Source organism: Miniopterus schreibersii (genome assembly GCF_964146895.1).
Source record: "Miniopterus schreibersii genome assembly, chromosome: 2".
NCBI classification, from domain to species: Eukaryota; Metazoa; Chordata; class Mammalia; order Chiroptera; family Miniopteridae; genus Miniopterus; species Miniopterus schreibersii.
Window position 1 is genome coordinate 98,811,239 of NC_138102.1, and position 27,005 is coordinate 98,838,243.

Here is a 27,005-nt window from a genome sequence, read left to right on the forward strand (position 1 = left end):
GTGCCCTGACCAGGAATCAAACCACCATCTCCTGTATCATAAGTTGATGCTCAACCACTGAGCCATGCTGGCCATGTAAGATGAAGAATTTTACCAAAGAACTAGAATATACAAACAAGAGTCAAATGAAAATTCCCAAAATGAATAATACAGTAACTGAAGTTAGGAATTCAAGAGGATATTAGACACAAGAGAAGAGAGATTAGTGACGTGTAAGGCAAGTCAGTAAAAAATATCCAGATTGATACATGCAACAAAGAAATCAAAAGGAGGAAAATACAGAAAAGAGCATAAGAGCAATATGGGACACCATGAAGAGGTGTAAAATAAATGAAACTGAAAACCAAGAATAGAAGCAGAAAAAGAAACGGAAACAATTTTTGTAGAAACACAGGCTTAGGATCTTCTAAAACTGACAAAAGTCATCAAGCAAGAGATTCCAGAAGCTTTATAAACTTCAATCAAGACAAATACAAAGAGGCCCTGGCCAGGTAGCTCAGTTCGTTAGAGCATCATCTTGATACGCCAAGGTTGTGGGTTGGATCCCCAGTCAGGGCACATACAGGAATCAACCAATGAATGCATGAGTGAGTGGAACAACAAATCAATGTTTCTCTCTCTCTCTCTCTCCTCTCTCTAAAATCAACCAATCAATCAATAAAAATAATTAAAATTTTTAAAAGACAAATACAAAGAAAACTACACATAGGTATATGGTGGTTGAAAAAACATAAAGAGAAAATCTTAAAAGTCGTTGGGGAGGATATACACATTTCTTTCAAAGAAGCAAGAACAAGACATACAGCAGACTTTCCAAGAGAAAAAACAGAATATGAAAGACAGTAGAACAACATCTTTACAGTGATAGAAGACAACTTTGGCCAACCAAAAATGCTGTATCTAGTGAAACTATCTCAGGTAGAATGGGAAATCACTGAAAGTTTTCAAGCAGATAAATGATTATCATCTGAATTATAGAGAGGCTAGAGTATTAGGATGGCAAGAGTAGAAACCAGGAGGTGAGCTAGAAACTCTTGAGATGATGAAAACTTGAACCTGGGTAGTAGTATTAAATATGGAGAGAAAATGCATGAGAGGTGCATTCTGGAGGTAGAGTCAACTGGACATGCTAATACAGGATTGAGGGAAAAGAGGAATTAGTCATGAGTCCTAGGTTTTTCATATGGGCACCTGGATAGATGGTGTTGCCATTTCTGAGATGGGGAAGACTGAAGAGGGAAGGGGTTTAAAGGGTCATTAAGAGTTCAGTTTTGAACATGTTGAATTTGAGGTTCCTATTAGACAAATAAGTGGAGGTATTAAGTAGGCAGTTTGACATACAAGTAGGAAGCACATGGCTCATTCCCTTGGTTTCTTCATGCTCTGCTCAAATGTGACCTGATCAGTGAGGTATTCCCTGAACACTCTATATAGAATAGTAAGTCCACCCCCCAATCTACCCTTTAACCTTCTTATTCTGCTTTATTTTCTCCATAGCACCAATGAACATCTGACACATTATTTGCATTTTTGCTAATTGCTTATCTCCCCTCCAACAAGAATAAACCCTGCCTGTTGGTAGGGCTCTTGTTCATTCTACTCACTGCTGTATCCTCAGAATACCTAACATGTTCAAGGTGTTCACTAGTTTTTGGTTAATGAGTGGAGCAAGCTCAGGACAGCTTCAAAAAACAACCACCCACTATGAAAAGAAACTAAAGCATGTTATTTAAATCAGGTACCCTAAGTTCTAATAGTTTTACATATTTTCTCTTTCCAACCATCATCACTACCCCTTATCAGAAAATAAAAGCAGGAAGGATACAGTATTATTTCTTACGAGCCTCCTTCTGCTGTGGTTGTGTCCCAAATACCTCCCAGAGTCTTAGTTTTGGTCAATTCAGCAGCAAGTCAAATGAACTGTGTGAAAGCCAGCAACATAATCTACATGTTTAGGTTCACAGTTCCACCTGATGGCTTTCTTCTTGATATTTTGTCTATAAACATATTAAGTCATCACTGGGAAAGAGGAATAATTATAAGGCAAATGATCTCAGCTTGAAAATTCAACATTTAAAAGAAATCAATAACATAGCACTTTATGAAACTACTAAACAATTACCAATATGAAAACCATCACATTGAACATACCATGTCAATATAGCTTATTTAAAGAAAATAAACACTTTGGTATATTTTAGCCCCTTCCTCACTAATCTTTCACTGTTATAATCTCCTGTTCCCAAAAGAACTTTATGCAGAATGTGTTTTTATGTTTTAGCTCCTAATGTCAGTGTTCAGCTATTATCTAGTATACAAGACCGTTTTTCAATATTTTTGTCAGGCACTATACCGTAAACTACTTAGAGAGGTTAATACAGAATCTGTGGAAAGAGGCGCTCCCCCATCTTTCTTTTTTTTTTAGATATGTTTTTATTGATTTCAGAGAGACAGGAAGGAGAGAGGGAGAGAGAAGCATAGATAAGAGAAAAACATAACCAGCTGCCTCCTGCACACCCCCTACTAGAGATGAAGCCCAAAACCTAGGCACGTGCCCTGACCAGGAATCAAACCAGCGACCTTTTGGTGCACAGGACAATGCTTAACCAACTGAGTCATATAGGCCAGGGCTTCCCTATCTTTCTTTTCTTTTTTTAATATCTCTTTATTGATTTCAGAGAGAGAAAGGGAGGAGAGAGAGAGAGATAGAAACATCAGTGATGACAGAGTCATTGATCGGCTGCCTCCCACGCACCCGACTAGGGATTGAGCCCGCAACCCGGGCATGTGCCCTGACCGGGAATCGAACCTCGATCTCCTGGATCCTAGGTCGGTGCTCAATTGCTGCGCCACGCCCAGCCGGGCTCCCCCATCTTTCTTAATGGTTACCTTAATGGCTTCATAATAAAGACAATTATACTGCAGATAAGCTGGAAAAGAATAACTCAGATAATGTTCTACTAATACCTTAGAATTACTCTTTACCAGCACCCATGTATCAGCTCCATTAGAAATAAAAAAGTAAAACTAAATATATAAATGCCAACTTAAACATTCAATAATAGGAATTGCTTGTGTAAACTGTGTCACACTTATAAGATGAAACTGTAAATAGCCATTAAAAATTATAAATACTGTCAAAAAACTGTAGTGGAATAATGCAAAATAATTAAAAAGTCAAGACACATGGCAAACCCATCCTTATATTAAAGGCATACAGTGGGAAAAAGAAAGGCTTCAACAAGATATGGAAATTTATAGAAATAACCTGGAAAGGCAATTTAACAAAGATTAATTATTTTAATAAAGATTCAATTTTTTCACTTAAAATATTGTACAACAGCATAAATTTATGTTAGTAAGAATGACAGTAAGATACTAAAGGGGAAAATGTCAGAATCAAACACTTATACTCCACCACATTACATCATATTATTTTTGTGTAGTTTATTTGTGTCAATATCCAAGCCAGACTTGCTTTATACTTTTATTCCTAAAATTTCAAATAGTAGGGGGAAAAAAACCCCACTGGTTTGAGCTAACTTTAAAATTATGTAATTTTTATTCCTAAATGTTAGTTTCAAAAGAAATAAAGCATACTAGACCCCCCCCCCAACCATGGCAGAGTTCAGAAAAGAGGGGGAACCATCTCACTTTGCCTCTGTTCTTGCTTTTCATGAACTTGCTTTGAACTTTTGAATTTATTCCAATTTTCATTAAAAAGCACAGTGAGTCATCATCTCCTAAAAAGAATTAGAGCTATGGATAATGGAAAAATAATCTTCAGGTGAAATGAACACTTGGAGGAGATTAAAACTCCTACATCCTGAAAAAGATTTGGGAGTTTTTCCCAAGTCAAAAGGAAACATAAAAACCTAACAAATGTTTTACATAAAACATGGCAAAAGGTACACAGATGCTGGTTAGCATCATCTGAAATATGGTCATAATTCTTCTCTCCTTTGAAGGAATTATTTTTTTAACCTAACAACTTTCTCATTCAATTATATTTGTATCTTCCCAGAAAGCAAAAGCATGAATAGAAATTACAATGGATCCTTCACGCATTTAAACATCGAAACTGGTGGTTTTATAATAGTAACAAATGTTCCAGTGCTTGAGAAATCTAATGTTCACTGTCACTCAACTTTTGGCATCTATTACCAACAGTCCAAACAGGCAGCCAGAAGCCACCTTTCCTTCCTGGTGTCATCTTTAAATGCTGGCCCAGCTCTGAGTGAGCACCAAACATAGGTGAGGCAGGTGTTCAGTGGTATCAGAAAGGGTCCATTCTGTTTATTCCAAGTTTAAAGAATTCTATAATGTGATCAGGGTGTAACCTGGGCTTCTCCAGGAGAATGGAGCAGCCTGATTATTCTTGACATGTCTCTTGAGTCAGCCCTCTACACTTCCAGGGGCCCTGAACAGAGCCCAGCAGGAAAGCTGACATTACAGGATTATTTACTTTTTCACAAGTGTTTATTGACCACCCATTAAGTGTTCAACCCTCTGCTCATGCTGGGGCTTAGAGGTAAACAAGATCCAATGGCTACATCTTATCTTCACAAAATAAAATTTGAAAATATGAAAGCAGTGAATTTCTAACGTAAGATGCATCCCTTCTCACCTCCAGACCTTAAGTATAACTGCTTAGAACACTCTCTCTTCTGTTAACTCCTACTCATCCTACATGACTCAGATGAAATGTCACTTCCACTCGTGACCTTCCCAGATTAAATCTGATGCCCAGCTATGTGCTTCTAATAGCACCTCACGTTTTCCTTATTAAAAGAGGTCTCACTTTTAACTTGCTTCTTTAATGGTCTGTCGTCTTCCTGCTATCCTGTACCATCTATGTGGTGAGGACCCTTGTCTGTCTGTCCTGCTATCACAGTGGTACTCAAAAACTATTTTTTATCTAAAATACTATATGGTCACTGTTCATAAAGAGAAACATTTCTCAACTCTGGGTTATAGTTTCTTAACTTTCTGAAACTGCTAGCACATATAAGTAGATCTCTTTTTTTTTTCATTTAAGAACAGCTCATTGTATGTTCCATCCCTCTGAAAGCTACAAAGCTTAGAGAGAATTATTTAACATTGCTTCCAAATATTCTACTATTATTCCATTCTTTTTCATTTTAAATTAAGTGTTTTATTAAGTTTAAAAACCTCTTGGTCAAAATCTTCTTTTAAGCATTTTCCCCAAAAGAAAAATAGTGGTATAGACACTATATTCACCTTTGAGGGGTCATATCTTCTGAGTGTTTTGAGGAGTCCTGGGACTTGTATTCTTGTCTCTTCTTCACAGAAGAAAATCCATGATGAATTTCTGCTATATGTTACAGAAAAGCTGACAAAAGGAAACAGGCTATAGTAAACACTTCCATAAAGCAAGTTTATAATAAGGTTTAAAACTGATAGGCAGGAAATGGATGAAAGACATATAAAATGGCAAGAAATCTAGATTTTTTTCCTTATATTTGTCAACATAAAGTTTCGTAAAACAGGAAAGCCAAATGGTTTATACAACAGCTAGAGTTCTTAAAGTTAATTCTCTCCATAATAATGCCAGTTCAGAAGACAGATAATCTTCAAATATAAGTATCAAATATATAGACATTTTTTCTTTTAAAAAAGAAACATATTTGAAAATAAAAGCCATTAGTGGTTAGAAAGGAATTGAGCTAATGTAGTAGTCATAAAAAGCAGAGTTCAAATTTACTTCACTTACTGGCTACGAGATAAAAACACCCTCTTACAAGACAACTAGGGAGCTTACGAGTGTCCAGGTAGAAACGTCAGGAATTGACACATTTCCAGTTAAACGTACTGTGGTAACAGTGGAAGTATGGTCCATGCACCTTCCTGCTTAGACAGCTCGTGAAGCAGAAGGACTGTGGGGAGCTCCTAAAGAAATACAGTGCAGTAATATTCCGTATCAGTCTTATAGTTCATACAAGTTCATTATTTAAGAAGAGAATGGTTTTAATATATATCTTTGCAGTTAAATATCAAACAAGCTTCATTTATTTATGTTATGTAGCATTTATTTTAACTTCCATGTACAAATATGAAAATGCATAAACAGTAATCAAAGGTTAAATCAGACTAACAACATGGCATGTGAGAGAGAAAAAGCAAGCCTAAAGGCTAAATTAACAGCTGCCCAAGATAATTCAGGGCTTTCCTACTGCTGAGTCTAAATTATTCAGTAATTTTTACTGTCTTTTAAAAAATTGCTATAAATGTTTTACATATACACACATCTTCATGAGGGATTATTTAAGAACAAATATCATGTGTGAAGAAAACTAATAAAGTTAACATTTGCATAAAAATTTCAAATAATTATGGAAGCATGCTAATATGAGCTATCTAGAAAAGAAACAGTAAATACTAAAAAAAAGTTTTATAAGAAAATAAGTAGCAAATGAGCTATTATGTAGCAATTGAAATTATAATAGTGAAGACTATATAACAATGGAAACATCTTTATGTTAAATGGGAAAACACATGATTTCAACAACGTAAAATAAATTCATACAAGAGAGACTAGCAAGGAACCAGAAAAATTAAAATATTCATGTCAAGATGACAGAAGTTATTACATGCATGCTTTAAAACCCCTTTAATGCAGTTAAAACATAGGTTAGTTTTAAAAATGTTTTCAGGAAAAATGAATGAACCTCAAAACTTTTCTCCCAAATGAGTACTATCCTTCCTAATTATAGAAAATACAGAGTGGGCAAAAACAGGTTTACAGTTGTGAGTATGCAGAAGTTTATTCTTGTAATATTATTTATTAATTATTCTATTATTTTCCATATGAACAACTGTAAACCTACTTTTGCCCCACCCTGTATGTAAGTGATGCCACTAGGTATTACACCTTGACAGATAATGTCAGCAGAAAGGCTGTGAGGGCACTTTCCTGGCAGAGATGCAAAGTCAGGCTTATGAATAATTTCTGTCACAAGAAAAGTGCAGCAGGAAAAGTTTCCATCAGCACAAACGGGAAGTTAAATTCTGGACTAAAATAAACTCTATGCATTAGTGGTGAATTGTAACCATTCCTATCTCCATTACTTCTTTGCTCACTAAATCATATGCCTGAACTTCACTTGGTGAACACAAAAATGGCAATCAAGCTTTCTGTACCCCTGTATCAACAAACAGAAACACTTCCAAAACTCAGATGCTGTGTTAGTAACTGTCTCCACAGGGGTATGAATGACTTTGTCTCAAATATAAGACGTTCTACCCTGACACTCAGAAACCTGGTCTTGATTTAACTTCACTAAGCCAAGATCACTTTATAAATAAATTTTTGTCTACTAATAATACTAAAAAACCCCCAAGAGCTTTTATTCTTGTTTTATATAGTACACCTATATGTACATGTGTGTACATACTCATGTATGTATATATGAATATATTCTGTGTGTGAACGCAAAAGACCTAGATATACATATACTCATGTGTATTAGCACTTCTTAGATACAATAGTTTAAAAGGTCACAATCAAATTTTCCATCAAATGGTCTTATCCCAGATCTTACCACTTGGAATTGTAATCATTCTATTCTTTCTCTCAGTCTAACACCACCATGGGGTTTAGACCTCCTTAAGGTATCATGTGACCTGCCTAAGGCACCTTAGATGCAAAGTATGTTTTTTCAATATGTAATTTGGATGAATGACTGAGAAACAGTTTTCAAATAAAATCAAGGGGAAAGTATAAGCTATAGCAGAAACACTCATTCATGCAGCCATCTGCCTTCTATTTGAGCTGTGAGTATGCACCAAACCCTGCTACTTCAAAAGTAAAAGGTAAGACAAAATCCTATCAATACGGAAACAATGCCACAGCAGAGGCCAGCATAAAGGGCCTAAAAATACAAATGATCAAGTGTGGGAAAATGACAGAAAAGGGAAAGAAAATGAAAAACTGACAATGATTTAAACTTTTTATGTCACCTCCACCTGTCTCGTTGAACCAAAGTCAATCTCCACTTCCATCTTGAGCACCTACCTATATCCTAATAAGCACTTTAATCTCAGAAAGCCCACTGGACTTTCAGTCAGTACTTCCTTTGAACATATTTCTTACCAAGGCATATATTCAATAAAGCCGCTAATAATTACTGAAAACAAACAAGTCCAAAAGCAACACTAACTCATCACCTGGTTGTTACACATATTCGTCATCTTCATTAGGGAACCAGGCTCGACTCCAGAGCTGAGCACTGTAAAAACGCTCTGAGAGTAGAGAAAGCCCATTATTCTTGAAACAGTGGGAAAGTCATGAAAAATTTTTAGCTAGAAATATGAATATTATGAATAAAAAAGCCAACATTTGAACATGGATGAAAACAGATATTAACATTTAAAATATCACAAATTACTTTCATTATTAGGCAAATTTGGTTTTGAATCACTTTAGTTTTCCTGCCTCTGTCTGGAAGGAATTCAACTCATTTAACCCCATGCTGCTGGCGTTTTCTCCTGTCCACAGGCTGCTTCCCAGTATTTGTAACCTCTCCATCACTTAATTAAAAATATAAGCCTAGCAGTACATGAGTTTATGGTCTGATTCAGTCTCACTGTTCAGTCCAAGTACTAAATTAGAGGCAAAAGCCCAGACATTGTTCAGTACAAGGCAAAAGTTCTAAAAGGCTGACCCTGTTTAAGGACTGATTTCAGTTCAACTGTATTTCCAAAGTCCAACTATTATATAGCTCTTAGGCACCTGAGCTTTTAGACCAACAAATAAATTATGATGAAAATTAACATCTGTTTACTGATATAATTTCTTCCATAAGAAATAGGTATATCTTATGAGGATAATAACAGAGATATACAACACTGCTGTTTTATACATGTATCAGACAGATTTACTAGGCTTTAAAAACCCAGTATTATTTATGGACCAGTAGTTTATATATGATGCTATAATACCATATTTTCCAGGAATCTGAGCCTATTTTCTTAAAAAGACATTTTTCCAGATACCTGTCTTAATCATCAACCATCCTTTCTTAACAAGAGGAAAATATTACCTCATTATTTATAAAATTTATTTTTATTAACTATTTACTTCAAGATGCATTACTAAGTACATTTTTATAGCTCATATAAATCTGTTTTAACTAATCATTCATTCACTCATGAGAGGCAGTAAAACTTAGCATCTAACGACCTGATTTCTAGACCCAAAGTACTTGAATGAGAATACTTGTGCCATGTCTCTGGGCTGAGCAACCCTGAGCAAGTTCTTTGACCAGTCTGTGCCTCTGTTATCTCATTTCTAATATGGGGATAACCATAGTCCTGGGGATCAAGTGAGTTACTACATGCTTCCACTTGGTACATGCTATGCATGTCATTGTTATTATTATAATTGATTTGACAATATTTGAGTAACTACTATGTGCCAGGCATGATTCTAGGAATACAGTAAACAGCTGTGATAGGGCTGAATCCCTGCCCCCTTGGGTCTCACATTCTAATGAAGGAGACAAGCAATAAGCAAATAAATCTAGAAGACAATATCAGGGATAACTGGTATTAAATAATAAAGCCAGGTTAAGGGATGGAGTGAACAGGAGGCTGCTGACTAAACTGAGTGGAATTCTTCACACACATCAGCTGCACCCATCTTCAGGGGACTGAGCCCCATCTCTGTGTCAGCAGGGAGCAGAGCAGACAGAAGAGGCTTTGGAGCCAGTCAGACTGAGATATAGGCTTGGCTGCACTTCTTATGATATGACCATGGGCAAGTCACTCAATCTCTCTGAGCCTCAGTTTCCTCTAGGCAAAATGAGGAAAATAACTGTAACCACTTCACAGACTTATATGAGCTGAACTTGAAAACAGCACAGCACAGTGTATAGATAGGAGCACTGAATAAAATAATGGTGACATGCACTCAATGAGTCACCTAGGATGACTACTGGCATTCCAGGTCCGTCTCTACTTCAGGCCCTGGCCCATATACTAGAAGTCTCACTAGTCCCTCCAACCCCACTTTTCCAAACATGAACTCATCATGTTAGCTCAGAGCCGTTCACCTTCCTTTCATTCACCTATTCACTAACATTCAGTGGGAACCACAAACTGACCACCTCCCTCCATGGGAGTACTCACAGTTGCCCCAGACAGGAGTTAGCAAGCTCTTCCTATTCCTTCCAGGCTCAGTTCAGATGTGCTAACAAAGCCTTTGCTGACACTGCAGGCAGGGTTGACCTGTTCTTGCCTTGTCTCATTTTGCTGTGCTGACAGAGCTTCACGCAGCAGCACACAGGGCGGGTGGGGCTTACACATCCACAGTGATCCACTGGGAGCAGGCCACTTGATAGGCACTACCACCATGGGCACCTTCCATGTGGAACACTAGACACCAAATACTGATGTCACACCACAGGAGTGGGTTCTACAGTGACTGGTTTCCATGGGTCCCTGGCTCCAGACTCAGAATCCTGCCCAGAAATGTCCAAGTGGCTACACTCAGTCACAGGTACCCTCCCTGAGCTCAGGGAGCTCAGCATCTGCCTCTGACATTCTTAGTGGGCCATGGTGCAGCTCCCACCAGAATCGCACGGTAGCATTCTCCAGTACAGATGGGTTCAAATGCTGGGCAGCCAAAAAGAGAAAAATGTTCATGGTGCAGCCTTCCGCATGGTATGAAGAATTAATTATTGCTACAGAACACCCCCTCACCCCGGAAGCGGCCGTGGTCTCACTGGGGCATCTTGCCCAGGCCCTTGCATAAAGTAAATACCCGATAAAAGTTTTATTACATGAACAGATGAATAAATTCTCATTCAACAGCAATGTAATCAAATTTCCAGTTTAACACATTAACACCTATCAGTTACTACAAAAAAATGAACTTTTAATAATAAGCATCCAATTGCTCTCACCTACTAAGAAAAGTTTAGTGATAGTGACACAACTCTCAAAACTAAAAGCTAACCTTTTAATAAAGTACCTCCCACGTCTCCTTGCCAATTAAAAAATCTCTAAAAATAAAAAAAGCAAGGCCATGTTTCTCAAGCTTTGTCACACTATAACCTATGACAGGCTTTGCTCTGGCTTTCCTGGCTTATTTTATGGAAATGAGGATTTTTAAACTAACAAGCCATGGCCCACTAACTCTTCCCAAGAAAATAGTGATTCCAAAACTTTGTGAACAAGCAAAAATAATCATTTATTTGTGGGGTTGAGAGTCTGCCAGGTTTTCAATAAAATTCATACCACAAAAAAGGCAATAAAATTAGAAGTGTCTGTTCCCTTCAAAAGCTATTTACTTGGGGGTGGTGAGAGTGGGAAGGTTTCTAAGCAGCTTGTCTGGCTCCATTTGGCCCGAAGCAAAAAAGTGTAATCCAGTATCTACCATAAAATGTAATTTACAGCTGCACCAAACCCCCAAAATAAAACCTTATAAGCATATCCCACTTCTGAATTTGTTTTTCTGTATTTGCAGGCTGCCTTAAAAATAGAACCATAATTTATCTGTGGTTCTGCCCTTCCTCAGGTCCTGCCTTCATTCCAAACTCCACCCTACTCTCTCCCAGCACTCATTCCTTCCGTGGCTTGCTTCCCTGTTCCCCATGCAAAATGATTTTCCAACCTAGCAGGATCCTTGCTCGGCACTAAGGTTAAAGGTCACAGTTTATAGTCTTCAACATGGTGTGTGCATCCTTGTTTTATTAGAACGTACTAAAAAACCCACACACAACGTAGCTTTATGTTTCTCCTTTATTGTTTTCAATTTCATCATATTTTGAAACTCCTTTGGAGGACAACAGTTTCCATAATGTTCAGCAACTGTTAATGCATTTCTGAAGCTACAGTGGAAATTACCTCACTCTAGGATCTCCCTGGTTACTGGACCCCATATCCAAAGGGAAGAAAAGCCCTCCTCTAACAACCTGTTCATCACAACATCAACACAGGACACTCCATGGGAGCCCTCCCCAGACTCTAAGCTTTTGTTCCCATTTCATGTAACAAACAAAATACACAATTTTTCATGCAAACATCCACTTAAGAAGGAATTTTTTTTAAGTTCAAAAAACAAAAGTAAAATAATAATTGACACACAGATGCTATGCCCATAGTAGGCATTTAAAAGCAAATGTAGTAAAGTGCCTGATTAATTCGGAGGTCATCACCAAACAGTCCTATGGGCTTCCACGAGCCCCCCTCCACCAGGCTTTTTGTTCACACACCTCTTTAAATAGTCAATCTTTATAATGTCACAGGACCCTTCCATCTGTCATGTAAGGGGTAAAGCTCAAAAAAAAAATAGCACTTCTTCAAAATCTTTATCTTTGTATTTATAGATTTGCCTTTAGGAACCACATTCGTCCACCACATCCCGTATCTCATGAACTTAGTTTGCCACCTGTTCCAATCTAAAAAGATCGCCATTCCACTGCTCCCACATGCTTTATTCACCCCACACTGTGCCTCCACAAATGCCAGTTCCAACCTGGCACCCCGAAAGTACAGGCAATACATGTCTTCGTCTTCTAGTCCCAATTCCAAGTTCTAAACCGACATCCCATAGCTATTGAACCATCTTTCCTACCTGAGTTGACAAAACTCTTCCTTCTTTATTCTCAGGTTTCACATGCACAATTAGCCCATTATTAACTCGTTCTTTTTACATTCTACTTCCTTTTTTTTAATGTCTTTTTTTTTAATCCTCGCCCAAGGATATGTGTTTGTTTTTTAATTGATTTTGAGACAGAGGAAGGGAGAGAGAGGAAGAAACATCAATGTGAGAGAGAAACATCCATCAGTTGCCTCCTGTACACGTGCCAACTGGTACTGAACCTACAACCTAATTATGTGCCCTGATCGAGATTCAAACCCCCAACCTTGTGGTGCACGGGATGATGCTCTAGTTCTTAATTAGCTTTCAATGAGCATCACCTTTCTCTAGGGCCCCATGTGTTGTCCAGAGATGTTCTTTCATATTCAAAGTTACCTACTATATCTATGGATGTCCAATTAACATTTGTTGAATAAATACTTTAATATATTACAGGTACTTATTTTGGACTTCTAATTTCTACTTAATTATATAGTAATTTCTATTATGGAATATCAGTAATTCCAAGAACTAGAATGTCTTTTCTAATTCCCTTCTAACCCTTTGCTCCACAGCAATCTAGAATAGAACTCCACACACAGAACAGCGCTTGGTAAAGCCTGCTGCCTTACTGATTAGAAGAAATATATAATTATAAACATCAAAGTCCTTATAAATTTCATTATAAGATTTAAAACTGGAGATGGGAGTGACAACTTACAATGACCCCAATTATTTCAGAAAACAAAGCAAACAGTTATACCACTCTAGTAATGGCTCTAAGTACAGTATTAAGTATCACATTGAAAATTTTATATTCACTCATTATAAGGATGAAAAATGTTTGTGTTTTTAATGAGACCACATTTTAGCACCTTGAGGCAACAGAGAGGCACAGTAATGACTTGCCAAAGCAGAAAGAACAGCTAGAAGCAGATGCATAATCACAGATACCATTTCATTCTTGCTCCTTAATTGTTTTGGCAGGTATTGTAGTCAAGTTGCAACCTGACAAAAATAATGAATAAATAAAGGGCAACTCTAGACATCTGGTCATGTGAAAGGAATAAATATTTGGGGCTATAAGATAAGTATTCAAATGATAAAACTTACTGTAGGTTCCTCCCTCACTAAGCCACTTTTGTGACTGCTCATGGTGGGTGAATTGTTGGAGAAACCCAAAGTTGCCACCTTAAGACTTTGTGGTTCAAGTCCCAGGGGACAGGAGGGCCCCCAGACAGCCTATTCCATTAGAGGTCTAGCACACACCTGCCAACCCATGGAACTATTCCTTCCTTAAATGAGCCAGGACGCTCCCTGCCACAGTACTGGGGCCATCCTGACATCTTCCCCCTCAGAATCTGTCTCTATGGCTCATGAATGAGCTGTCCATTCTTTCTAAAGAATATGTAAATTTCTTAAAACAAGTTCCAGTTAAGTTTTAACTGGGGAGCTACAGCTGCCTCTTAGAGGGACTTTGCCTCCCTATGTTTTGTGCATCTCAGCATTTAGTTCTCTGTAGTTAGTTCATCTTTTCTATTTCCATGTAGTTCTAGGTCAGGGTATCTCATTGTTCCCCAAGTATTGTAGATAGCCATCAACCATCTTTGAATCTCTAAAATGCTATTCACAGGATAAATTCAACTTTTAATCATATATATAGCATAAAAACTCTATAAGGAGAAAAAACGAACCAGTATTAAGTACAGTTGCCCACTCTAAAATCTTTCTGGTCGTTTCAACTACCAAAGGACTTGTTAACCCAAAGATAAAATGATCTAAGTCAAAAGAGGACACTCTGGATCTTGTAAGCGAATTACATCCAAGGGTTAAAGTTCTGTCATAACTACAGCAGGTCATCCTCATATAACATCGTGCATTCAATGATGTTTTGTTATAACACTGATGAGGAAAATAAACTGATTCCCAGCACAGCTACTGTGTGTGTGGAGTTGCCACGTTCTCTCTGTCTGCGTGGGTCTTCACCTTGTCCTCCGGTTTCCTCCCACATCCCAGAGATGTGCACGTCAGGTAAGCATGTGTTTACATTGTTCCTGTCTGAGGGCATGTGGGTGGGTGTGAGCGACCCGGCAGTGGAAGGGTTTCGTCCTGTCCAGAGTGAATCCCTCCTTGTACAGTCAGCTGCTGCGACAGGCTCCGGCCACCTGTGCCCCAGAACTAGAATAAGCGGGTTGGAAAATCACTACCTCATTTGTTTTTATTAATCTTTCTTAAATAGTTATATAGTCCACATTAATTTCAATGTTCAATATTAGAAGTGTTTGGGGTCTTTATTTAGAAGTTTGGAGATGTTTTTGTGACCAGAAATATGCCATAGAAACATAATGTTTGTTTCTATCAATTAGCCTAGGGTGAAACTGTTTTCATTAAATGTCGTTTCTCTTAAAGTCACAGTTCCCAAGAACCTATCAAGAACATTAAGTGAAGACAGGCTGTACTTGCAGCTGGCTTCCATTCAAGGAAAGGATTTCAGAATAAGAAAACTGTGCTATCTTATCATTAAAGGGAGGCTCTCTTACTGCTTTAGTTCATATTGCATTTATTATAACAGAAATTAAATGCTGGGGGGCAAGAGTTTGCTTAATGAGATAGCTTAATTATGTGTCTTTAAATATAAAAACAATATTGCCACCTAGTGGTCATCTGAGTCACCAACAAAACAGGCTGTTGTAAATGTCAAGGACAATAACATTAGGGATATGCACACAAACTAAGTAAGCACAAAATAAAGTGCAAGAAAAGTTAACTGCTTCAGATGAACGGAGCTGTTCTCTACATTTTAGAAGCTGAGAAAACACATCAGTAACAATACACTTGCTCATGTTGTGTTTGGCATTATACAAGGTGCCCCGGAGGACACAGACAGGACCACAGAGGGTTCTCACCTCCCCCTGACACTGAGGGCAGGACAGTGCTTTAGAGGACCAAGGACACCCAGGGCACCCACATGGGGCACCAAAGGAGCACTGAGGTTACCAGCAAGACATGGAGGAGAGTTTGTCAAAATAACAGGGATAATGACAAGCTACAACCCTGAGGATGGATGGACGTGGAGGATATTATGCTGAGTGAAAGAAGCCAATCACAAAAATACAAGTACTGTATGATTCCACTTATACAGAAAAGTCAGATCCATAGAGACAAAAAAGATGGTGGGTGCCAGGGCTGAAGGAAGGGGGCCAGAGTTTCAGTTGAGAAGGTTAAAAAGTTCTGGAAATGGGTTGCACAACATAAATGTTCTTTACACTAGAAAACTATATACTTAAAAATTATTAAGATGGAAACTTTGGTGTGCATCTTGATCCTGTCCAAATGCACCCAGTCCCAGCAGAGGGAACCACAAGTCGTGGGTTGTTGATAGCTCCAAACAGGGGACTCAAGGCCAGTCACAAACAGCATCTGACACTGGCCTGCACCAAAGACCCTCCAAAAGGTTTAGAGTCCTAGGTGATCTACCTAATACATAGAAACAAACCCAAGTAGGCAGCCAAAATGGGGAGACAAAAAACAAGCCCCAAATGAAGGAACAAGAGAATTCGCCAGAAAAGGAGCTAAATGAAATGCAGATAAGCACTCTATCACATATAGAGCTCAGAATACTGATTGTAAGTATGACAAAAAAGATATGGAAGCTATGAAGGAAATTAAGAATGGAACAGCAGAAATAAAGAATACACTGGAAGAAATACACAGCAGATTAGAGGAAGCTGAGGATCAGATCAGCAAGTTAGAATACAGGTTATTAAAAAAACACTCAGAGATCCAAAAAGAAAAAACAATTTAAAAAAAGGACAGTCTAAGGGAGCTGTGGGACAACATGAGACATAACAGTATTTGCATCATAGGAATGCCAGAGGAAGTTGAAAGGAAGCAAGGGTTAGAGAACCTGTTTGAAGAAATAATGGCAGAAAATTTCCCTAACCTGATGAAGGAAAAAGTCACATAAGTTCAGGAGGCACAGAGAGTCCCAAGCAAGAAAAACTCAAAGAGGCCCATGCCCAGACACATCATAATTAAAATGCAAAAAATTCAAGACAAAGAGAGAATCTTAAAGGCAGCAAGAGAAAAGCAAGCTGCTACCTACAAAGGAGCTCCCATAAGGCTGTCAGCTGATTTCTCATCAGAAATTCTACAGGCCAGAAGGGAGTGGAATGAAGTATTCAAGGTAAACAAAAGCAAAGATCTGAAACCAAGACTACTGTATCCAGCAAGACTATCATTTAAGATAGATGGTGAAATAGCTTCCCAGACAAAAAGCAGCTAAAGGAGTTTATTACCACCAAACCAGCACTGCAAGAAATGTTAAAGGGACTGCTGTAATAAGAAATAAGAATAAAGGGAGATACATAGGCATAAAGAATTAAAATGGCAATAGATAAGTACCTAACAATAATAATCTTAAATGTAAATGGATTAAATGCTCCAATAAAATGGCATAGGGTGGCTGAATGGATAAGAAAATATGACACAAATATATGCTGTCTACAAGAGACCCACCTCAGAACAAAAGACTCACATAGGATGAGAGTGAAGGGATGAAAAAAAATTTCTATGCAAATGGAAATGAAAAAAAAGCTGAGGTAGCAATACTCATATCGGACAAAATAGACTTCAAAATGAAGACCATAATGAGAAAAAAGAAAGGTAACTAAATAATACTAAAAGGATTCAGCCAACAGGAGGATATAACCCTGATAAACATATATGCAGCCAATATAGGATCACCTTAATTTATAAAAAAAACTTCTGGAGGAGTTTGAGGGAGAGATCGACAGCAATACAGTCATAATTAGGGACTCTGACACCCCACTGACTTCACTGCATAGGTCTTCAAGACCAAAAAAAAATCAACAAGGAAATGGTGACCCTAAATGGCACACTAGATCAGATGGATTTAATTGACATTTACAGAACATTTCAGCCCAAAGCTGCAGAATATACATTCTTCACAAGTGCACATGGGACATTCTCAAAGACCACATGTTAGGACACAAAACAAGTCTCTAAAAGTTCAAGAAGTCTGAAATCATGTCAATGATTTCGGACCACAATGGCATGAAATTAGAAATCAATACAATAAAAACACTAAAAAACATCCAAACACATTGAGGCTAAATAGCATGTTATCAAACAATGAATGAGTTGCCAAAGAGATCAAGGAAGAAATTTTAAAATTCCTGGAAATCAATGAAAATGAACACACAGAACACAAAATCTATGGGACACAATGAAAGCAGTCTTGAGAGGGAAGTTCATAGCACTGCAGGCCTCCCTCAAAAAACACAAGAAAAACTTCTAATAAACTATCTAAACCTACAAGTTAAAGACTTAGAAAGAGAACAAGAAAAGCCCAGAGTAAGTAGAAGGAAAGAAATAATAAAGATCAGAATGGAACTAAATGACACAAAAACTATAAAAACAATACAAAAGATCAATGAAACCAAGAGCTGGTTCTTTGAAAAGATAAACAAGATTGATGACCCTTTAGCCAGACTCATCAAGAAACAAAGAGAGAGGACCCAAATAAACAAAATCAGAAATGAAATAGGTGAAATAACAACTGACCCCACAGAAATACAAAGGATTGTAAGAAAATAGTATGAACAACTAACTATATGCCACTGAGCTGGACAACGTGGATGAAATGAACAAATTCCTAGAAAAATACAATCTTCCAAACCTCAATCAAGAAGAGTCAGAAAGTTAGAATAGGCCAATAACTACTGATGAAGTTGAAGCAGTAATCAAAAAACTCCCAGCACACCAAAGTCCTGGTCCAGAGGGCTTCACAGGGGAGTTTTACCAAACATTCAAAGAAGAACTAACACCTATCCTCCTCAAACTATTTCAAAAAATCCAAGAGGAAGGAACACTTCCAAGCTCTTTTTACAAAGTGAGCATTAGCCAAATGCCAAAACCAGATAAAGACACTACAAAGAAAGAGAATTACAGGCCAATATCCCCGATGAACATAGATGCTAATATCCTCAACCAAAAATATTAGCAAATCAGATCCAGCAATATATTAAAAAGATCATATACGACTACCAAGTGGGATTTATTCCAGGGATGCAAAGCTGGTACAATATTCACAAATCAATAAATGTGATACATCATATAAACAAAATGAAAAAAAAAAATCACCTTGTCATATCAATAGATGCAGAAAAAACATTCGACAAAAGCCTACACCCATTTTTGATAAAAACTCTCAGCAAAGTGGGAATAGAGGGATCATATCTCAACATCATAAAGGCAATATATGACAAACCTACAGCCAATATCATATCAATGGGCAAAAACTAAAACCATTTCCCCTAAGAACAGGACCAAGACAGGGGAGTCCACTCTCACCACTTTTATTCAACATAGTACTGGAAGTCCTAGCCCCAGCAATCAGGCAAGAGTAAAACATAACAGGTATCCAAAATGGAAAGGAAGTAAAGGTATCATTATTTGCTGATGACATGATACTGTACATAGAAAATCCTAAAGACTCCACCAGAAAACTACTAGATTTAATAAATGAATTTGGCAAGACAGCAGGATACAAAATTAACACTCAGAAATTGATGGCATTTTTATACACCAATAATGAACTATCAGAAAGAGAAACTAAAAAAAAATCCCATTTACCACTGCAACAAAAAAATTAAGATAGTTAAGAATAAACTTACCCAAGGAGGTAAAAGACCTGTACTCTGAAAACTACAAGACATTGCCAAAAAAGATAAAGGAAGATATAAAAAAAGTGGAAGAATATACCATGTTCATGGATTAGAAGAATTAACATCATTAAAATGTCCATACTACCCAAAGCAATCTATAAATTCAATGCAACCCCTATTAAAATACCAATGGCATATTTCACATATCTAGAACAAACACTTCAAAAATTTGTATGGAACTAAAAAAGACCTCAAATAGCCATGGCAATCTTGAGAAAGAAGAACAAAGTTGGAGGGATAACAATACCAGATATCAAGTTACACTACAAAGCCACTGTAATCAAAACAGCCTGGTACTGGCACAAGAATAGACATATAGATCAGTGGAATAGAATAGAAAACCCAGAAATCGACCCAAGCCATTATGTTCAATTAATATTTGACAAAGGAGGCAAGGACATACACTGGAGTAAAGACAGTTTCTTCAATAAATGGTGATGGGAAAATTGGACAGGTGCATGCAAAAAAAATGAAACTAGACCACCAACTTACACCATACACAAAAATAAACTCAAAATGGATAAAAGACTTAAATGTAAGATGTGAAACCATAAAAATCCTAGAAGAAAACGTAGATAGCAAAATCTCAGGCATCCCTTGTAGCAATATGTTTCCTGATACATCTCCTAGGGCAAGAGAAACAAAAGAGAAAATAAACAAATGGGACTACATCAAAATAAAAAGCTTCTGCACAGCAAAAGAAACCATCAACAAAACCATAAGGGAGCCCTCTGTATGGGAGAACATATTTGCCAATGATACATCTGATAAAGGGTTAATATCCAAAATATATAAAGAACTTTTACAACTTAACAAAAGGAAGACAAACAATCCAATTAAAAAATGGGCAAAGGACATAAATAGACACTTCTCCAAAGAGGACATACAGCTCGCCAAGAGACACATGAAAAAATGCTCAAAGCCACTAATTATCAGGGAGATGCAAATTAAAACTCACTCCTGTCAAAATGGCTATCATCAACAAATCAGCAAACAACAAGTGCTGGCCAGGATGTGGAGAAAAGGGAACCCTAGTACACTGCTGGTGGGAATGCAGACTGGTGTAGCCACTACGAAAAAGTGTGGAGTTTCCTCAAAAAATTAAAAATGGAACTGCCATTTGACCCAGTGATCCCACTTCTAGGAATATACCCTAAGAAACCTGAAACACCAATCAGAAAGAACTTATGCTCCCCTATGTTCATAGCAGTGCAATTTACAATAGCTAAGATCTGGAAACAGCCCAAGTGCCCATCAGTAGATGAGTGGATAGAAAAGCTGTGGGACATTTACACCATGGAATACTGTGCAGCTATAAAAAAAAGAAGGATCTCTTACACTTTGGGACAGCATGGATGGAAATGGAGAATATTATGCTGAGCAAAATAAGCCAGTCAGAGAAAGACAAGTACCACATGATCTCACTTATTTGTGGAATATAATGAACAAACTAAACTGATGAAAAAAAATTAAGATGGCAAATTTTATTTTGTATGTTTTTTACCATAATTAAAAATAACAATAACAGTGGCAGTGGCACCAGCAACAAGAAAACAGGTGGGAGTCCGCACAGACAGTCCAGTCATGTGGACAGTTTGAGACCCTCCCACTAGTCCTCTCTGGGGACAGAACAGTACTGATAACTGTGTGCAAGGCTCAGGTTCTCTGATGTCACATGAGGTACCTTCTTTCTGTGTCCAGAGAAGGCTGCTCGTGCTCTGGCCAGCCCCAAGATGCCAGTTCCCCAGGGTCCCCCAGGGTCCCATTGCTCCCCTGGAAGTAGCACATTCCAGCTCTCAGTCACTGCCTATGAATGCTGCTAATTCCCAAACCAGCCATCTTCTGCCCAAACCTTCCTCCTGAGCTTCAAACAAATATGCAGCTCCCAGCCACTGATACCTCCACCTCAGATTTCATCTACAAAACCTCAGACATCTACACCCCATAACCTGCAACTCCGTCAGCCTCATCCTCAGTCTCAGCTGGTGGCCCCACCCCACCCCACCCCACCTCAGTCCTAGCTGGATGCCTGGTTTGACCTCCTTCAGCCTCACATGGGCTGAATCTCTTCCAATTCTGACCCCACGTCACCCCTGCCACCACCACCCTGGCCAGCTCCACCCCTATGTCAAACTCAGTGCTTCTTAAACTGTCTGTGACAAAGCAGGATCTATACCCCCACTTTGGGCATCACTGCCCTAGACAAGTCCAAGGGCCTTAGAATTAGGCTCCTGGCTCCACTCTTGGTTCTCTTAAAGGACAGCCACCAGAGTGATGATTTTAAAATGAAAATCTGAGCAGGTCAATGTAGTAAGCACTCTCCCTAATAGTAATTCTCAACAGAGAACACTGTTAGTACAGGAAATAGGGGCCGCTCTTGTACCTACTGCCAGGAGGACATCAAAGAAATCTCTCTCAAAGTGCGAGTTAAGCCCCCAAGAAAAGCCTGGGTCCTCAAGAGGACATACAGCTCCTCTAAGGTCAGGTCCCAAACTCACTGTCCAGACCAGCTGCCGACACTGCCCACCTCCCACTTTACACCCACCCAGGGTAGCAGGCAGGGCCCCTACACACCATGCTCCTGCTTCTCACCTGGCTGCCTCTACCTGGCTGTCCACCTAGAAACCCCTCCCCGACTTCCACCCCCTCCCAACCTACCTAGTACCAAATTCTTTATTTAATATTTTTTATTGTATTGTGGTAAGAACACTTAACATGAGCTCTCTCTTCTTAACATATTTTAGGTGTACAACAGAGGACTGGTGGCTGAAAGGGCAATTTCGTAATTCAGATCTCTGGAGCCAATCCATCTGACTTATCTGAAACTTTATGCATGTTCATAACTCCTCAATGCCCCTTCTCCCACCACCCCTGGTAAAATCCTTCAGTCTTTGATTCTATGAATTTGACTACTTTAGACACCACATATAAGCAGAACCATGCAGTGCTTGTCTTTCTGTGTCTACACTTCCACTCTGCTTTAAAATTGCCCATTTATGGGCCTGTCTCCTCTCCTCGACTGTGGGTTCTTCCAGTACAAGGACCATGGCTTACTGATCCTTGAACACCCAGTACTTTGCCCACAGTTGCTCTGTCAACACTGAATGAGTGAATGAGAGGTTCACAGATAAATTCCTCCATAAACTAGGCAAGTCCCTGAAGTGTAAATAATATCTTGATTTAGCAGAGATGTCAATTTGTCTGAGTCTCCACTCCTACTTTCCTCCGTTTGGTAAGTAGAACTCTTTAAGTTTGTCTGAGTCCAAGGCCCCCCAACTAGACGACCTTTCCCAGCCAACGTATGCCCACGTGATTATGTTCTGGACAACAGTATGTCAGGGGAAATGATGAGTACAACTGTAAAGTCACATCCTTAGAAGGAAGCTGCTTGCCCTCCACACAGTGAAATGCAGACGTAGTGGTGGGGAGCCAGCTTCTACCGTGCAGATGAGGACACCCTGCCCACCATAAAGTAATGAGATGGAGGACCCTGAAGCAGAGCTGCCTGTTTGGGAGCGGATGTAAATCTCCAACTTCCTTAAATCATTGTTATGGTGTCTGTGTGAATGAATTTTCTGGTTCTTTTCCATATTGTCTCTCAAAGATTCACTTAATCATGAGATCATATTTTCCTAGCACCAACTCATCCCTGATTACTGAGTTTAGGCTAATTGCCACAGCCCAGCGAAGCTATGTGCCTTAATACTTGCTGGGATCCAACAGAGGGATTATTGGGGCTACTGGCTGCCCCTCTCCCCATAGCAGCTGCCTTTGTCCACCCCGCTAGGGCCTCCGGGGAGCAAGAGAAAGATGCCCAGCCAGTCAAGGGACGGCATGTCTGCCTCTCTGATGAAATCAGAACAGGTTTACAGAAGAAAATCTTTAAAAGCTGGGTTTCCAGACAAAGAAGAATTTCAAACTCATCAAGCTGCTCCTAGCTCCAATCACCAAAAAAAGCAGGCAATTACTTCCTCCCCCTTAGAAGATGTGATGCTCTAAGCAGGGGAGCCAAGGACCTGCCCTTGCAAGGATATGGGGAGGCTGGATAAATTTTGTATGTAAATCATTTCAAGATAAAGCACAGTAAACCTTAATCTTAGTGGTATCTCAGCCTTCAATATCACTAAGCTGGCTAATTTTTCCACTGCTATGTACAACCCTCTATTTCCCAGCCCCCACCAAGAAAAGGCTAGCAATCCATCAAATACACATCTCCTGTCAGAGTTCTTGCTGAGACAACCACAGGATGGTATTTATCTGCAGACAAACACTTGTGTCTTGAAGGCCACGGCAGTGTGGAATAGCAGGCTTGGAGGAATTTTTTTCGGTTAGCCAAAAAGGAAAGCACCGATATGGCAGCACAATTTTCCTCTCCATGATCCTTCTCAGAAAATACATTAGAAATCAAATCAAAATTTCAATTAATAATGTCCAATTAAAAAACAGATTAAGATACTCACAGAGCAAACATCACACTGAGGTTAATGAAAATGTTATTTCAACATGAAAACTGCCTTGAACTTGCTACCAAAATTGAACATTAATTATCTCTACTATTTTAAGACCTGCTTTAAAAAAGTTACTTCTTCTTTGTATCATACTTTATTACAAAACCACAATAGTCCCACATAATCATATAACTCTCTTAAATTAAAAAAACATATAATAATTTAGACTATCATGCCATTTTGAACCATAAATAGTCAAAACTAAATAAAAAGAAAAAAAGTCAGAAGAGTTATTCTCATCTAAATAAAACTGATTCTCTATAGACCAAGAGCTTCAGAAAACATAAACATATCAATAAATGAATAATTAGCAGACATCCTCCTAAGCCATTTCAACATACCTGGGTAAGATCTGCAGCTTGCTGTAAGATGCTTTTTCTTAACTCTTCTGCTCTCTTTGCATGAAAAGAATTACTTTGACTCTGGATAACAAACACAATTCCTTTTAAATCTAGAACCAAAAAAGGAAAAAAGTTTTCAGGTATTTATTTTTTGACAACTGAAATGAACTTGAAAACAAGTTAAAGAAAAAAAGAAAGAAAGAAAACCTGCTACAAGATAAGCCTTCAGGAAATAAACTCTTAGGGGAAAAAATCAATTTATATGTAATTCTAGTGATAAAATCTCTTTTGAAATTGATCTCCAAAACTTCTTTCCCAGAAGTTAGCAAGTAAATAAGCTCGCTGTGCTAGACCAAGTCTATGGTAACCAACTATGGATTTGTCCTGCCTCTGTCAAAAAGAATGACTGTAAACATAGGAAAGTGTGAAACTATCTAGAACACTATCCCTCTAAGAAGCTGAAAATCTTGTTTGCAAGTAACCTTTTAACAATTCACACATAATCCTTCACTGTTACCTGTTATGGGCTGAATTATGTCCCCAAACTTCTTAGACTGAAGTCCTAACCCCCAGGATCTCAGAATGTGACCTTATTTGGAACTGGGTCTTTGTAGAGGTCAAGTTAAAGTGTGGTCATTAGTGTGGGCCCTGATCCAGTATATCTGGTGTCCTTACAGAGAGAGAAAATGTGGGCACAGACACACAGAGGAAAGGTGATGTGAATAGGAAGACAGCCTATTACAAGACAAGGAGGGAGGGCCTGGGAGACACCAACCTTGCTGACACCTTGATTTTACACTTCTAGCCTCCAGAACCATGAGACAAAGTTCTGTTGTTTGAGCCACACAATTTGTGGCACAATTTCTGTAGCCCTAGCAAGCTAATACACTACACGACTGTTCTGGATGGCCCTACAAGGTGACATTCAATGGTGACTGCTTATGTCCCATGAGTTTACAAATAAATAACTCGGTCACCCCAGCCATACCTCACAAGGCATCCAGCCAGAACTGAGTATCTTCTCTAAGAAAACAGCCACAGTTCCATAGAAGCAGGGCTTTAGCAAGAACTGTTGCCTAAAAGCTCACCTATAACAACACTGGCCACACAGGCAGGATTTGTGGACCCCCTAAAGACTCACTGCAAGGTGGCTGGTTTTTCTACAGTGGCAGCAGGGCAGAACCCCTGGTATGATATGCCCACCTGACCAGGGGGACCATCAGAGGTTGTCCTGAGCAGAGATGGCTGCTCAGGCCCCACTGCGGAGAAGCACATTAGCCTCCCCCTATTCTGAGCTTGTAATAAAGAAAGAAACAGAAACCACCATTGTGTCAGCACCCTGCCACCAGACAGGGGTCTTGGCAGAAGGCAGATGTCACATAAATTGTAGCCTCCAGCCAGATTTACAGCAAATGAATGTGGGGACCATCCCCCCTTTAATATCTGGACTTAGGGACACTAACTGGGTTTTAACTTTATTCCATTATATTTTGTTGTTCTAATGTTCAGTTCTATAATTCCATTCATTTATTCACTCACTCAAATATTCATACAACACTAAGCCATCTAGTTCCTCAAAATAATCCCAAATGCTCTTTGATTAAAACTCAATTAAAGTTTTTAAAAGAAAATGCTGAACAACCTACTGAATGACCTCATTGCTCTCCAGCAGGAGTGTATATAAATATGAAGATCCTACATATTTATCTCTAACTCAGCTCTTGGCTCTGTGAATTGGACACCGAAGGGCTTACACGGTGGCTTCTATTTCAACTAAAATGTAATCTTCCATCCACTACACCTGAAACATTAACAAAAAGTGACATATGAAAAGAGGAGTTATAAGGATTTACTTTTGTAAAGAATGAAGAAAAATTTCAAAGAATTTTTGCAAAATTTAATAAAGTTGAGGATGCACATTCCCCATGACCCAGAATTCTACTGCTATTCACCACATTGAGAACTCTCCAGCGTGTAAGCAGATCTGTAATGGGCATGCACCCAGCAGCATGTATAAAGGGTCTATAACGGGCACGTGCCTAGCCCCAGCAGCATGTGTAAAGGGGTCTATACAGGCATGTGCCCAGCAGTATATCTATACGGGCATGCACCCAGCAGCATCTGTAAAGGGTCTATAACAGACATGCACCCAGCATGTGTAAAGGAGTCTATATGGGCATGTCCATGGCAGCACTGTGTAAAGGGGTCTATAAAGGGCATGTGCCCAGCAGCATATTGTGTAAAGGGGTCTATAATGGGCATGCAGCATGTGTAAGAGGAAAAAACTGGAACCAACTGACATATGCACTAACAAGACACACAAATCAGAAAACTATTCAATAACAAAAATTAACTAGCCCTAGGAACATCAACCCAGACGGATACTGTAGATGAACTGTACAGATGGAATACTGAAAAAAAGTAAGCTGCAAAGGAATAATTATATAAATCAATGGTTTACAAAAACATAAACATATACATAAAGTGGATATGTGCTATATACTTTTGTATCTATGCGTGTGTATATCTGATGTGAGAATGATAAACAGCGTATCTGGATAATGGTTCAAAGGTTTCCGCTGTGTTAGTAACTTTTTATTTCTTAAGCTAGGTGGTGGATCCATGGATGTTCATTACATTACTCTTTGTAGCTTTTTGTATGTTCAAAATAATTCATAATGAAATTTTTAAGAAAGCAGATCCATATGTCAAAGGCTAAAGCTGCTCTCACCACAGTAACCAACTCCCGCCACTTCTGCCAGATCAGCAGAGCTCCCACTGTTCACAGCTCGTCCAATGCAAG

General features: G+C 38.7%; 1 protein-coding gene across 2 annotated transcripts in view; it reads right to left on the reverse strand.

Moving 5' to 3' along the window:
• B3GLCT (beta 3-glucosyltransferase) overlaps positions 1 to 27,005 on the reverse strand; it is a 102,035-nt gene that overhangs the window by 49,184 nt on the left and 25,846 nt on the right. For both annotated transcript variants that reach the window (XM_081129720.1, XM_081129719.1), the window contains exons 4-6: positions 24,203 to 24,312; positions 5,834 to 5,910; positions 5,242 to 5,353 (exon numbers count right to left, since the gene is read on the reverse strand). In XM_081129720.1, the coding sequence (XP_080985846.1) occupies positions 5,242 to 5,353; positions 5,834 to 5,910; positions 24,203 to 24,312 (299 nt within the window). The remainder of the gene's footprint in view (positions 1 to 5,241; positions 5,354 to 5,833; positions 5,911 to 24,202; positions 24,313 to 27,005) is intronic.